General features: G+C 43.4%; 3 protein-coding genes across 7 annotated transcripts in view; 1 reads left to right on the forward strand and 2 right to left on the reverse strand.

Annotated features, from left to right (window-relative positions):
* The window catches only part of MAEA (macrophage erythroblast attacher, E3 ubiquitin ligase), a 52,836-nt gene extending 45,317 nt beyond the window's left edge, over positions 1 to 7,519 (reverse strand). For 2 of the 4 annotated variants that reach the window (XM_082052089.1, XM_082052087.1), the window contains exon 1: positions 7,237 to 7,331. In XM_082052089.1, the coding sequence (XP_081908215.1) occupies positions 7,237 to 7,305 (69 nt within the window). In that variant the 5' untranslated portion in view covers positions 7,306 to 7,331. Of the gene's footprint in view, positions 1 to 7,236; positions 7,332 to 7,376 lie in introns of those variants that run through there. The other 2 variants (XM_082052088.1, XM_082052090.1) reach the window with 2 other exon arrangements.
* The window catches only part of UVSSA (UV stimulated scaffold protein A), a 156,051-nt gene that overhangs the window by 122,051 nt on the left and 18,005 nt on the right, over positions 1 to 15,995 (reverse strand). The gene's annotated exons all lie outside the window — the stretch shown is intronic.
* The window catches only part of CTBP1 (C-terminal binding protein 1), a 254,878-nt gene continuing 247,010 nt past the window's right edge, over positions 8,128 to 15,995 (forward strand). Inside the window, exon 1 of one of the 2 annotated variants that reach the window (XM_082052083.1) lies at positions 8,128 to 8,180. The gene's annotated coding sequence lies outside the window, so the exon portion shown is untranslated. The remainder of the gene's footprint in view (positions 8,181 to 15,995) is intronic. The other variant, XM_082052082.1, reaches the window with a different exon arrangement.

Genomic DNA, 15,995 nt, shown 5'->3' on the forward strand with positions numbered 1-15,995 from the left:
TGCAAATTTTCCCTCAAACTAATAACAATTAGGCTTTTCTATGCAGAATTACTGAAATTCTGTATTTTATACACCTTATTTCACCTCTGTAACACTTGGATTATTTCAGAATTGAGTCAGCATCATTATTTGTCACTGAACTCCTCCAAAATGTAAATTATATCACCACTTATTCACAGAATGAATTCTTCTGATGTGTAGCTCTTATCAATCCATTGAAATAGCAATATTTTCCTTGTGATGGGCAAAAACAGAGGAGAAAGCTAAAAGAAAGGAGAAGCAGTATATTTCAGGAATGACAGGCTCAGAATAATGGGTAGATTTAGGTTTAATTAGGTGCAAGTCTAAATATAAACTCTTGGAGAGCTACAGGTCAAAACAGACAAAATTATTTTGTGAGTCTAAATGCAGTTACATTTGGATTTAAAAAAAAATAGTTCATTTTAAAAACAGTTTTCAGTGTTTTTGAAGTGTAAAGCCTTGTAGTTTTCCTTAGTTAAAAATGTGTCAGTTTTACAACTCAAGAAGACAGTCCTGCAATATTCTAGAGCAGCTATATCTAGAAAGAAAATATCGTTATAACATTAAAAGCTGCTGCTTCAATACAGGAGAGAATTAGCAGTGCAAATTCTTGAACTATCTACCTGCTACACACATACTCAACAGAAGCAATTCTAATCCTTCAAAATAATATCCTTTCACACAAACTGCTAGTAACATATTACTGAATACATGATGAACTTCTGAACAAGGCTTCCAGCAACAAAAGTGCTTTATAAAGCCATTTTACAGTCATATAAAACTGTCTTGCATCCTTATGTAAGCAAATTGACAGCCATTTTGGAGTCCTGTCTAGAGACACACTGGGGACACATCAGAGACCAGTCGCTTCCACTACACTTGTTGAGAGCTGCCATCTTGGGCTCATGCCTCAAAAGAAGCTTCTTTGCTTTCCTCCTTTTAGTAGAAATATTTGAGTATCAATAGAAACCTAAGCATTCCTCCCTGTCTGAGGAAGTTGCTAAACTAAGGTCACATAGCAGGTTTGTGTCCTGAGCATGTCCCTTCATTTGATCCCTTTTTCTTCTCCAAATATTTGTTCATTTTAATCACAATATCACCTCTCTAAATAAAACTGTATGTTTGCACAGTCCAGGCAGCACGATAGTGGCTGGAGCCTTCAGGCTAGAGATCCCATTTCCAATCAGATTGCTCCCAAAATGACCTATTCCAGCTGCAGTGACAGCATTTCTTCTAAGACAAATCATTAAGAATTATTGATTCAGCAGACCTATATCAGAATATATGAATGACCAAAGTCCAACTCATACTATATTAGCTCTTTTACTTTAGCTCTCACTAGTTTACAACTCAAGGGAATCCACAAAGCACTCAAACAGCTGAGGAGAATCAAAAGTGGGTTGTGAAGCAGTTAAATTACCAGCTATCATAATAAAGATATCCTAACAAAAACTTGATTTATTTAAATAAGCAACAATGTGTTATAAGTAATCAAGTAATACAGTGTATTTCACGTTCTGGGTTAGCAAATACTTCCTATAGAGTGTATTAATATCTTCAGGCTTTAAGTTACAGAAGGCCAAGCATACCATGAAAGCAGTTTCTTAAGCTCACAAGGACAGATGGATTTTGCCAGCGTGCCCTTACAGCAAACATCCATCTGCCACAATAGTACCTTCCTAAATCTACGGGCCCAAAAGCTGCACTATTATACTGATTAATATCATAACTATTCAACTGAAAGACTGTGGGAGGCAGTTTAGAGAGACAAGAAAAATTGACACTGGGTGGTCCATAACATCCAGTAAGAGCTCCATTCCTATTCCACCAAGTTCCACCCACTCTTATTAGGATATCTAGCAAATGCTCAAAGCTCATCTTTACTCCTCTTTCCCAGCTCTTCCAAAACATGCACTATGCAACAAATCAAACATTTCACAGATATTCTTGGTTTACGTCAACATTTAAAGACTCCAACGTGTTGCTAGCATAAAAACATGTTCTTTCTATACCAGAAAACTTACACAAACCAAACTCGCATCATCACAGGGCACTGTCCTGTGAAAACACTACAAATCAAGTATGTTGCAACTGTGGATTGCAACATCAGATAAGCATTCACTTCAAAGACACTATAACAGGAGGTCTTCTGTAAAGTGTTTGAGAGCATGTTGTTTTTGAAATATTTTCCTACGACACAATGGAGTACCAATAATCAAGCAACATCTCTAGCTCATGGCCACACTGTTACTTATTGCCTTTTACCATGTTTTCTTCCTTCATTAATCACTTTAAAGTGTGTTTTACAGGGAGTGGGCAGGAGTGCCAAGGAGACCAATTCCCACAGGACCTAACTCCTACTTTAGCTGCTTTCCAAAGTCAAACTTCTTCTCAAGTCCCACAGCATCAGATTTTTCTCAGAAGTCAGTGGCACGCAGAGCACAGTGCTGAACAGCAGCAGCAGAGATGCCCCACTTGTTTGGTGACACACACGTGTCAAAACAGGAAGCGCATTATTCAGCAACACACAAATGCGTGGTATGGACATTCAACACACAGTGAGTCAGAGCACCCAGCTTGAAGATGGATCTGACGTAGGAGCTGTTACTAATATCCATGTTTAGCTTCTACTTGAAAAGCACTTACAAATCAGGTAACAATCTAGAAGTACCAAACAGACATTTTTTTTTGTACAGTGATGTACTGACAGTGCATCAGATTTTACAAGTTCTGTTACTTGTGTCCTTCACAAGTTCTGCCCAAACCACTTGCACTAAACAACTTCTGCTGCTATATGTTCAAAGTTTTGACAAAAGTCCTCTGGGGCTCATCATTTCAAAGTACAAAGCTACATTCAAAACAAACAACTCACAGTGAAGCTTATAATCAGGAGAAAAAAAAACCCAAACCAACACAGTATAACCAACTATGCAAAAAAAAAGAATCTTGCATCTTTTCTGCTTCAGTGGGAAAAGAAGTTGACCTGAAATGTTTGACATCTTCATCAGCAACCTAGATGATGGGTCAGAGTGCACCTCCAAAGTTTGCAGATGATACAAAACTGGGAGGAGTTGTTAATATGCCAGATGGTTGCGTTGCCATTCACCGGGACCTCAATAGGCTGGAGAAATGGGCAAACAAGAAACTCATTAAATTCAAGGGGAAATGCCAAGTCCTACTCTTTGGAAGGAACAACCATATGCCCCAGTATAATGCTGGAGACCAACAGCCTGGAAAGCAGCTTCACAGAAGAGAACTTGGGGGTCCTGGTGGATGAGTTGCCCATGAGACAGCCAAGTGCCCTTGCAGCAAAGGCCAACAGTACCAAAAACATTCCCAGCGGGTCAAGGAAGGTGGTGATCCTGCCCCTCTGCTCAGCACGAGTTAGACTCATCCCAAGCGCTATACCCAGTTCTGGGCCTACAGCACAAGAGACATGGACATACTGGAGTGAGTACAGTAAAAGGCCACAGAGATTACTAACAGATTGGAGCAGGTGATGAAACACTGGCCCAGATTGCCCAGAGATGCCCCATCCCTGGAGACATCCTAGGTCAGGCTGGACAGGACTCTGAACAACCTGATCTGGTTGAAGATGTCCCTGCTCATGGCACGGGCTGGACTAGATGACCTTTGAAGGTCCCTTCCAATTCAAACCAGTCTTTGATTCTATGAACTGACATATGAAGAGAGGCTGAGGGAGCTGGAAATGTCTCACCTTGAGAAAAAAGGCTTGGGGAAGGTCTTATCAATGGGTATAAATACCTGATGGGTGAGTAAAGAACGTGGAGCCAGACTACTCTCAGAAGTGCCCAGTGAAAGGACAATAGGCAATGGGCACAAATTCAAATACAGAAAATTCCATGTAAACAAAATATGTTTTTTTGGTTTATACCATAACAGCGGCCAAACACTAGAACAGTTTTGCCTAGAAAGGCTGGAATCTCCATCTTGGGGATAATCACGAACAGTGTGGACATGGTCCTGAGCAACCTGCTCCAGTTGACCCTGCTCTGAGGGGACGCTGTCGGACTGGACTGTCTCCAGAGGTCCTCTCTGACCTCAGCTGGTCGCCATTCCATGGACTCAGGACATACACTTCATAAAATCCTAGTCTCCTATCTATTCTGCTCTTTAACAACCACATAAACATGCTATTTCCATGAGAAATTAGTAACTTTCTGCATCTGCTGCCAATATTTCTCCTGACACAGCTGCCAACAGAAGAAGCCAAACAGCAGCTCTGAGAAGGTGCTCAAGTATTCAGTGCTTCTACAGCTCTCCTTTTCAGCAGCTATTTTTTAAAGCAGTTGCAGCTCAGCTAACCCCAAACTGTTACCAATTAAGAGCCCAGATAAGAATATTTTCACAAGTGATCACCTCTGCTTTCAGGTCTTCCATCTTCCAGTTTTAGGGTCTTAGTCCATATAGTTTCCTTGTTTAATTTAAAAATTATTCACACTTCCAAAGATACCAATAAACCATCTAGTTTCCTGTCATCAGTTGTTTATTAGCATTTCAGCAAAGAACTACGATAACAATGTTCGCATTCATCCATTTTTAAATTGCCAGCTTTCATGTAGCATGCTCTCAGATGAGACTAGCATAATTCTCTACCAGTAGGCTTAAAAGAAGAAAAAAATTCCACAGCACTTTAGAGGAAGAATAGCTGGCAACCTTCTTGTCCTTGACAAGGGAGAAGGGACTGGAGTGGGGGGGAATGTTCAAGTATTATTTTGTAGCTTCCCTAGATTCAGCTGAAGAAGTATATTTACTTCCACTGAGCCAAGCTGTTGAAGAATGGCTGAAGCATTTCCAGTTCTGCAACCACAATTCAGCTATGGAAAAGGTATTTCCCTTTGCAGTTTAAGCACTCTTTCAGATGAAAAGCACTCTGTGGAACATACTGTAAATGCAGAGCTATTACACAACTGTTATCTAGTGATGTTGGCATGAGGAAACAGGAAGGATATAAACACGAATCTACAATCTTCTATATTTTACTCCCATCAGGGAAAATCACCAGTGTCCGGAGCTCCAAGACATATCTGAGCTACTGTGCTGGTGGACAAAATTAAAAAAGTAAAAGTGATGTGCATTAACCTCACAGTGTTTGAATAAACTGGAAGTGAAAATTCACAGAGGATCAGTCCCACAGAAACTTTTAGGCTTCTGCCTCCTAATGAGCAAAATAGGATTTGGTATCAATTTACTTTGGTAGACTTGAGCCTTAGTGTTCATTTCTCCCTGCTGCTTTTTCACTTCCACCACTAAAATGTTTTGATATATGACTCATAGTTAAGAACATTTAAGAGGATACATTCAAAAGCTTTGAGAAGACACTGTTCTGGCAGGTTTTTTTAAACAATGAAAAACGCTATTAAAGATTACAGAAACAACCCAGAAGTTGAATGGGTGCTGGGATGAATCAATAAACATCACCTTTGCTAGGAAATTAAGAATTCCAGTGCAAGGATGTCTCACCCTCTTACTATTTAGCTTCCCAACTTTACAAACAACATTCCATTCTCTTATGTATATTTTTGTTGAGATTTTTCAGGGAAAAAAGAATGCTTGTGGAAATAAAAAATTAGTCCAAAATATTATCTACCTTTTAAATGGTTGGCACTTTGACAATTAATCCTAAGTCATAAGCAGCAAAACAAAAACTCACTGATCCTCACTGCCAGTAATTTCTTCAGGAATGTAACAAGCAAAGCTGTGATAACAACTGGAACGCATCTAAAATGCAGTCTTAAAATGACCATCTTAAGTTTAAATGCCTTCACGTTGCTCTGGCTGTGGAAAGTGCTAGAGCACTCTTTACAGCTATTTTAAAGTTTAAGCCTGATGCTGTCAGCTTTAAAGTACCTCAGGATGCAGGTTGGAGTACATGACCTTTGAAGGTCCTCTCCAACCCAAACTATTCCATGACAGAAATAAGACTTTATATGTAGCATGGGAATCAACACTTTGTCCTTCTGCTTCTTGGAACTAAGTAGAATGAAGCTAAGAGAGTGAGAAGGAGGACATGCACAAGAAGAACATGGCTAGAAAGCCTGCAAAACAAGCACTGAAAAGAGCACACATCACACAGTGTGTGAAAGTGCCACATAATCTCAAGCACAAAGTTTACTTTGCATAAACACCTTCTATAGATGAAAAAAACGTTGATACGCTGACATGAGAGATGTTTAAATAAGCATTTTGCAATAGGGATCCTTCTCCTAGCTCCTTCCCAGTCATTGCTGTTAATGTGGTAGACCTACTGTATATACAACACAAGACTTCAAACAAAGGTTTCCATTGATTCCTATGAGCATCATCCTTCCAGTTCAACAGTTCTCGGAGGCGATGACCTTACCGCTCAGTACCGAGTCCTTCATTTGCTTTTCAATACCATAAGTCGAAGACCAGCCATGCTGTCTTGGGAAACTACCATCCTTCAGATGGACCCAGTACCTCAACCAGCACTCTGTGCTTTTACCAAACCGTAAGTATCTCGCTTATTCACCCCTACGGGCCTCCAGTTTTTTCCAATATATTTGTCCTTTTTTTTAAACACATATTTAAGCTCATCTCCATCTTCAGGGGACCAAGCAGCCAGGGAACCATATTCTGCTACCACCTCCACTCCCTCCCCTTTAACACGTCTCCTAACAACGCCACGTAGATCGAACTGATCATCTGGGACGAGCATTTCCAGCATCCCTGGGTGATCCCCAGCCCCCGTCCGTGCACCCCAACCCCTCTCCCCGGCCTGACCCCGTCCGAGCCCTCTCCCCTCCTCACACTCCCCTCCGACCACGGCTTCTACTCGCCACAAGGACCCGGCTCCTCCCCTCCCAGCTCCTCCAGCTCTCAGCGACCCTTTTTTTGTGTGTCCCTGGCGCGGCCCACGGCGCCTCCCCCTTCACCTCAGGGCACGGGGAGAGCAGCCGATTCCAGGCACGTCCCCCGGGCTCCGCGGAGGGGGAGGGGAAGCGGCCACCAGCCGAGACGGCAAGCGGAGCAAAACGGGAACGGGCGGGCAAGTGTGTGGTGGGGGTCTCTCCCCTCCCCACCCCCGCCCCGCTACCCCCGGGGCTCCTGAGGCGGGGAGCGGGAAGGAAGGGGTCGCTCCTCCTCCCCCTCAGCGCTGCTCCGGCGGGGACGGCAGCGGCTTCAGCCCTCTCCTCCGTGCTGGGGGGGAGGAGGGGGAGGCTCGGCACCCACCTTGAGAGTGGGATACTCCTGCACCTTCAAAGTCATTGAGAGCTGAGCAGCTGATTCCTGCACCGCCATCTTGGATTGGGCACCAACCTCCTCCCTCCCCCGCCCGCCCTCCCTCACCCGGACCGGAGGGAGCTACCTACAGCGCGCGCGGCATGACGGGCAATAGGGCCCCTCCTCCGCCCCATCCCTCATGGAGACGGGACGAACCAACGCCGCTCGCTCCTACCCGCGGCCCGCCCGCCCGCCCCCCCCCCTCGGCTGCCGTGGTACGCTCCACGGGACGGTGGTGGTGGCGGAAGAGCGACAGCGGGGCGAGAGGTGCCAGCCAATGGAGGCCTCCCTTTCGCACGCTCCGCTTGCTGCGCGTTGGCACCGCCTTAGAGCTTGAGGAGCCGCGTGTGATTGGGCAGCGGTTTGGAGATGGGCGGGGCCACCTGGGTGCGCGGACAAATCAAGCAGAATGACGGCTCGAGGTAGGCGGGATTTTTTGGGGGTGATGGGCATCCAAGGCACCCAGTCACGATAGAGAGGGCTTTCCCCTTGCCCAGTCAGAATCTCCACTAGAGCTTAGTAGGTGAGCCCTAAAAGTAAATTTTGATGGTGACTTAAAACGGCCGTTTTAACACCCCCCGAGGTGTCCGGTAAGGGGGGGGCGGGACGAAGGGCGGAGCCCGGGGAAGCCAGTGCGGAGCGCTCTTTGATGGACAGGTGGTCCAGCCAGCGCTGTTGCGCCACTCTGCTGACGGGCAGACACTTGAGCGAATGGGTGTCGCGCCGGGAGAGGGCGGGCGGGGCAGCGGCGGCCGGCGGCCCGGCGTGTGGCTGTGTGTGTATTGGCCGGGGAGGGGAGGGGGCCGCCCATACTAAGTTCCGTGGGGAGGAGAGAGCGAGTGAGAGTCAGTGAGGCGGAGGCGGCGGGAAGAGGTTTAAATAGCGGAGACAGCGTGAGTCCCCTTCCCCTCAGCTTCCTCTCCCCGGCGCCGGGCTGCGCTCCGCCGCTCTCCCTCCGCCGGGGCAGGCGGAGCTGCCCGGCGCGGTTTCCCTTCCCCAGCCCGCCGTGGAGCTGCCTGCGCTCACCGCCCAGCCGCGGAGGGGACGGGACGGGAGGGGAGGCCGCGGCGGGGGCCCCGCTCCCGGGCGGGTCGGGCTGAATTTCCCCGCAAGCCGAGGCGCGGGACGGGAGCAGCTCCCTCAGCAGCCGGGCCGGTCTCGCCTTCCCCGCGGGGGAGTGGGGTGGGAAGGGGGGGTTGGCTCCCGTTTGAATGGTGCCCGGCAGGGAGGGAGCTTCTCCCGCCGGCCCCGTGCTCTCTTCCCCGGGCCGCAGCTCCCGCCGGGCGGGGACATCGACCCCGGGAGCCCCGCCGGGCTGGGGAGCTGCGGCTGCTGCCCCGAGTCCCGGCGTGTGCAGTTCAGAGCAGCGGTTTTGCAACTTTTGGGGTTCTAATCTCTTCGCCGGTTGGGTTTGCGGGCTCCCGGCTGCGTCCAGAGGGAGCTGTGGGTCTCTGGCCGGTGTTAAAGTTGCGCTCAAACGTCTTGGGTTGTGCTGCTGGGCTCTCTTCAGTCCCTGAGGGAGCTGGTGGGCGATAAGGTGAAAAGCACCGGTTTAAATGAGCAATAATTCCTCTTCTGCGCATATGGGAATGTTTCCATATACATATATATATATATATGTAAAGGGACCTGATTCGGCAGACTGTCTCTTCTTGAGTGCCTGAGGGAATAAAAACACTCCTGGAGTATTAATCCTCTGGCTATTGCTATAAAAGTCACTTTCTTGATAGTATGCAGAGGGCATTGTCTTGAGGGTCAACCATAACATGAAGCTTCTCGCTGTGATTTGAGCACCTTAGTGAGACAGAAGACACTTTGTCAGACCTTGAAGCCATTGGGTCTGCAGCATAACACTGAGTGGAAACAACACTGATGAGGAGCTAAATTTGGTGGCAAAAGTTCTGTTTCTTGATGCAGGTGCTTGCCATTGGGAGCAGATGTGTTTCAGATAGAGTGCTGTTGTGGTCTGAGGTTTTAAGGAGACCCCAAAACCTGTATCCATTAATAGTTGTGGTGGGTTTTGCTGTCTTTCCAAAACTTTGCGTCTATGTTGTTTCTGGTCTGCAGAAGACTGTGGAAAAATAAACACAAATATTTCCAGGAAAATAAAACATGTTTAATTTTTGTGACTTGAAAGAGCAAGTCCTATTTAACAGGTGTGTTTCTTAGACTTTGGTAATGTTATTTATTTCCAATATGCATAGGCCCTGTTGCGCTGAGACCATCTTCTATCTGCCACAATGGGCTGGTGGTAAATAAAAGGTGTGAAGTAATGTAGTTGAGTGTTAGACTCTCTTCAGCTTTGGACTGCAAACTATTTACTTGTGTTTGCCCTCAGCTGCCCCAGCATTCAGTCTGGTACTGACCATAATGAGCCAATGGATGCCTACACATAGTTTGCCAAGCCCATGCCAGGTGCAAAGCCTTTGTTTAAAAAGTATATTAGAAAAAAACCCCACAACCATTTGTGTTAGTTACACCTGGGATTAACATTCATGTCTAGACATGATCTTGGGGCTGGATTCTGCAAGAGGATTTGGGTCAGGAGGGTTTTGACTCCATTAAGGCAGAGAATGGTTCACCTGAGCTTGTCAAGTGGAGGACTGAAAACTTAGCTCAGTTGTTGCTGTATTTACAAATGTAGTTATGTGACATTGTGAATTCTTCCTCTTGTTTCTGTCAGTCTTAAGTATAAGTAAGTATTCTGTAAGCTAATATTTAGAAGGAAATTTGCTGTTTGGCATTCCATATCATTGATGTTACTGAGCAGCTTGAACTTGGCATATTTAACTCTTTAGCCCTGTGATGCTTATAGAGACTAAAGTGTGACTTTCCATGTAATTTACCAAGTCATGTCTGTATTTGTCCAAAACATTTATTTACAATAGGTGTTTTATACATAATCTTTTAATGGTCCTTTCTGATAATACTAATATAATGTAACACAACTATTCTATGGGTACAGGTTATGTGCTCAGACTCTGTCTTTAAACCGGAGAATTATCAGTTTGTCAGACATTAGTAGCCAAAGTTAAAGGGTTTGCTTAATGGAACAGATGGCCAAGCAACCAACATGTCAGAGAAAACAGCATGTATTCCGTGTATTCGTAGTTTAACACAAGAGGGAGCATGTCTAATCTTTAACCTTTAAATATTGCAACTTCAGAGAGGGAAGCTTTAAGTATTGAGTGTCAACTAATTTATGTTCTAGACTCCTTGTGCAAATATTGGTACAACTTATGCATATTTCTGGCATGTTTTCAACTCTAGGTTGCAGCTGTTGTTTTATAGTGTAAACGTTGTGATAAATGTGGAGGTAAGAACTGAGCTAATGATCTTTTGGACTTGTTAAAATCTGTAGTTTCCTGCTGAATTCAACAGAATATATATGGTTATTGTTATTCCTGGGTATGGTTATTCATATACAGAGGTTGTACTTTGTTCTTTAATATTCGGTTAATAAATGTCTTCTGCTTAGTCTACCATACCAAGTTATAAAGCCAAGGCTTAATTTAATTAAATTTTGTTTAATTACCAGTGCTACTTTGCTTTTACAGTTCTTATAAATACTACAGCTTTGTTCTGAAATAGAAAATACAAATTTGGAACTACTAAGAATGTTTGTGTACTGAATCTTGTTTATTTTTCCTTGTCCCCTAGTGGTGTCAAAGGAAGAATAAAATTCAGCTTCCGTTTTGTATTTCTTGTCATTGTCCAGTTGAATAATAATCTATTAATGTTTGTCCTCATTTAATATCTTAATGTGATTTAGCAATTAGTTAAAATTAAGCAGCGCTTACAGAATACTCCAGACTTTTAAGAGAGCCTTACACATTTGATGCTGTCTTAAAAGTATTTCCAATAGTCTTCTGCTTAGCTCCAAATTAATTATTAGAGAAAATAGGTCTGTCTACCATTAAGCATTGAATGTGAGTTATGTGTATTTCATAAACACAAATACTCTGGATGTTATTTGGTGGAGCAAAGCAGAAACCTCAGTAAAGACAACTGCTCTGGACCTTTTACTACGCTTGCTTCTCCTTCCTCTTTGTGGACATGGTAATCTGTGCCAGGGTGACAGAAGTGAATGTGTGTCACCATCACTTCTTGTTTTAGTCGATAAGACACAAAGTCCCAGGTTGGATTAACTGGGAGCACAGGTTGCCCCACTGTCCAGAAGGGCTCTTCAGCAAGCAGATGGGTGGTGGTTGTACTGTCCAGCTTATCATGGAGAAGTAGAAGCCTTCACTGTGTTCTTCCAGTGAATTATGATGTTTATGAAGTATTTAGACCTTACTTCTAATCTGTTATTTTTTTTCTTCTGAATAGTGGGAGAAATTTTGGTATTTTTTAACAACTCCCGTGCACAGCATTGACAGAATAAGGTGTTAATATCAAAGCAGCTTGTCTTCAAAAATACGGTAGGCAGCTGTGTTTGTAAGACAGAAATGTGAGATGACCGGCACTAATATCAGATACCTTGAGATAGATGCTCAGTAAGTGTTCTGGCTTTTAGAAGATATTGAGGATGAGACAATTCCTGCTGGAGAAATTGTTGCTTTACTGAGTTACTCACAGCAACTGAGCATTTTTAATGCATTGCTCCATTTTAATGGATTATGCTTGATTTTATATAATATGTATGCGACAGTGCTGTGGGGTCAGACATTCCTAGAGAGCAGGGGAAGACCTTTGGATGGACAAGTGTTGATATACTGAGTTTTATAAGGATCAAATGAGCTGCTTGTCATCTTGGCTATTCCATGTCAGTCAAAAGGGGCAAAACTTACGCTTTGGTTTTTTTTGCCCAACAGACATAGGCTAGTGCACGATTTTTACATGAAGCGCATATTTTTACTTTAAAATAAAGTAATAATATGACTCTATAGTTCTTTTTTAGTATTGTAACTTTAAGCTTATAGCTGAAAAGTGTTTTAGTGTATCTGCCTAATGTGAACAGGCTGGAGAAGTTGGTGTTTTTACTTCTGTATCTGAAATTACCGAGAGTGTAAAAACACAACACACAGGAAAAAAACAAAAAACCCCACAAAAACACAACCTCCACCAAATCCCAGCGATTAACAACAGCAGGAGAGATAGCCCTGATGTGCCACAGTTTAGAGCAATCGTTTTAAAGCAGTAATTGCAGATCAAACGCTTTGTTTCCTTGTTCAAGCACGATTATAAGGACACTTCCCTTATCAGGGGAAAATGCAGATGCACTCAGCAATTGAGGTTACAAAGTTGCCATCATGGATTAGAGTTGAGACCTCAGCAGAGGCCATTGTCTGGGCTGGATCAGCTCTGCCAGCAGAGAATTTAATATCTCGGTTCCTAATCTGGTGCCTTTCAGGCAATGCATGTGTGTAAATGTTATTTAGAAATCACGCCATGCTTATGCAAACTGTTTTTCAGGTGTTAAAGTGTTTATTAATTTTTATAAAAACAAACAGGAGGGGGGTGAAATTCACTATGTAGAACAAAATCTTGTGAAATCTCATTTAACAGAGTCGTATTTGCTTAAAAAAATGGCATGTGGGACTGACTGAATTGATGAAGTGCCCAGACTCCTCTAACTTTCTCAATGGTCTAGCTGGAAGTTTGAAAATGCAAAGGGGAGGGGCTTTACCTGTGAGTAATTTTTTAGCCAGCACCATTTTTTTTTTTGTAATTATTATTCTGAGTTGCAGCCCCCTGAAAAATGGGGGGGGGGTTAGGCAGAAAGTGCTGACACAGCCTGAACTCCCGAGCAGTGCCCTGCGTGCTGCTGCAATAATTGCCCAGGCGGTGTTTTCTCCTTTCCTGCCATTGTGCTTTCTTTATTTTTTTCTTTTTTTTTTTTTTTTTTTAAACACATTCCTTTAATTCATTCCATTTTTAACTTTCGGAAAGTTTTGCCCATGATTTCAAACCCCCGGGGGTGTGTGTGTGCCCGAGCCGGAGGAGTTAGGCTGTCAGAGGAGCCCGGACTTGTTAATCTCAGCCTGATCTTGTCAGTAACAGCAGAAGCAGAGGGAGAGGAACTCCGGCTGGGGCAGCGCTCCAAAGGTTTGTCTGTTATTTTTATCCCTAAATTACGTCTCGGTAGCGAAGTATTCGGCATGTCGGGGATCTGGAGGTGCTGTAGTTGCGGATCTGGTGCGTTTGGCCGCGGGGGGTGTTTGCAGGAGGGAGATTTTGCCTCTGTCTGTGCCGGAGAGAGCGAGTGTGTGTGTGTGTGTGTGTGTGTTACGATCGGGGAACCGCTGAAGAAGAAGAAACCCTGTTGGTTCTCCATGCAAATGACCGCTTTGGTTGTAACAAAAGCCTTGATGTTGGGCTTGGAAAAATGATCTGACAGTGTAACAACCCCAGGCCACTTTCGCCATGTTTTTGTTTATTCATGTTTCATTCCGTTTTCCGTCGCTATCTCGCAGATGTTCCCAATTTCACTGTTGTGGTGGGGTTTTTTCTTTTTTTTTTTTCCACACCGTGAGGCTTTTTGGAGTTAGCAAGAAAATGTGTGAAAGAATGTTAACAAAACAGAGAGGTGTTGCAGATGTTTATACTTTAGTTCTTGCGCCTGACGATACTGGCAAAGGGATCGAGCGCAGATGAAGGAACGTAAGAAGCATCTGTTTTAACTACCCAGCTTGTAATTTCAAAATGTGCCCATTGTAACTTGAATATTAACATAAACAGATGAAGTGAGCACGTTCCCGGTGCAATGTGGCTGGTCGAGATCTCATTTGTTTGCTGCTGGTTTCGGAGGAAGGCAAAAAAAGAAGAAAAAAAACAGGCGAATAAGAGCAAGGAAAGGAATATCTGTGACACAACATGTATGCTCCTAGATAAACTCCTGCCATCTCGGAGTGCCTTTAAATATTTGAACAGCTTCTGTTAAGTCAAATAAAATTGGTTACCATGAGAAACAAAAAAAGTCTAATGGAATAGTTGAGCACACACTAATGAAAATCCGAATGTAAAATTGTTTCAGAATCATTCGAAGAATTGAATTAGACTGAAAATCTTTTTCATAGCAAGCATAGTAACACGTTTAAACATTTTAGCTTGTGAGATCCTGGAAAACAACACACACAGGACAGAAATAGCAGAGGTGGAGGGGATGTTATCTTACACTCACATAAATTGAAACGTAATTGTCTACTAATGATATTAAAATCAGCCTGTTTTTAGGATTTTTATGCTTGTTGAATGCATTGAGGCATACACAAATAAAATGTGAGATCTTAAAGGACAATGATTCAATGTCCGGAGCCAGTGGTTAAATCAGATGTGGTAACTATGGTGAGAGGTAAAGTTACTTAGCTCCTCACAGACCATGCATATGTGGGTTTCTTTTTGCATAATGGAGATTAAGGAGAAAAGGATTAGAAAATCTAAAGAGAAATTTTGAGCATGAGACCTGTAGCCTTGTTGTGGGAATTAACACTGGGGAGGCTTTTAGAACAGAGGCAGAATGGAAGTAAACACTCTCTTGTAATATATATTGATGATAATTCTAGAAAAGAATCTTTCTGGTTGGGGATATCAACAGCAGCTCACGCACACAGGAATGAAATCAGTCCTCTCCATATTAAAATAATCCACCTGCTCCAACGAAACAAAACCAGAACCCAGCATAGATTTTTACATTGCCAAGTGACAGCTTAAAATCAGGTAAACTCAGATATTGTGAATTACGTTCTTGCAGTATTAAGCAATGTTGATTTATTTGGATTGCATAGCATTCCTATTTTTAAGCATGCATGTGATATGTGTTTAGGATTTATTTTTTTAAAACTTCAAAAATGGTGATCATATGAAGTGGAAAATAAAATGAGAGCGTAGTGTTTTCACTGGTAAATATTGGGGGAGTTTGAACTGCAGCCAGAGAGACTTTGACCCTGTTTCTGATTTTGCCTGAGTTGGGAGGGTTCAGTGTTACCCTGAGCTTTTCAGGGAAGAACTTCAGATGATGCTCAGCGCACAGAGTTATGGGAAGGATTGTCCTGCTTGCACATGGAAATCTTATGTACTGAGAAAACCAACAGAGATACTAATTAGTGATTAGCTATTTGGCATGCTTAGGAAGCAAAAAGGGGAGAGGTCAGGTTTGATTTCCAGTATAGAGGGACCGTTCCCCTATAATAGTGAAAAGTACATTCACTGTGACAGTGCAAAGACATACTGGGGATATGAGGTATGTTCAGCTTTCTAGTTCTAGAAGATAAAGTGCACTGGGGTTTTGACAATATATTAGAAACATCTTCAGTAAAATACTTTTAAGTTCTGAGTTTCCCCTCCTACCTGTTCCCCTGCCCAATATAGGGGTTGAAAACACTTGTCTTCTGAAAAGTCCACAGGGGAACAACCCATAGTCCAGCATAATCTGGACACTTGGTGTTAAAAGTTTTAAGGTGTTTATGGATTTGCTGGGAAACACTTTTAGCTTTTTGTGGGTCATAATCCCACACTCGCCTTTCTCAAGTGTTTCAAGTGTATTATCAGATACCTGTTTAGAGACGGCGTTGACTCTGCGGTGCGATGGTGTGGGATAAAGCTGTGGATGGAACGGGGTCTTTTGGACTTAAGGCAAAATGGTAAATAATAGATCCAACAGCAACGTAATTTACATTTGTGACAAATTGTTCTCACAATAGAAATGATCAACTCAAATTTCATTGGTCATTGTTTTTAAATTGCCATTTCTTGTGAAGCTGTAAAAA

The sequence above is a fragment of the Streptopelia decaocto genome (genome assembly GCF_964273445.1).
Source record: "Streptopelia decaocto genome assembly, chromosome: 4".
Classification (NCBI taxonomy): Eukaryota; Metazoa; Chordata; class Aves; order Columbiformes; family Columbidae; genus Streptopelia; species Streptopelia decaocto.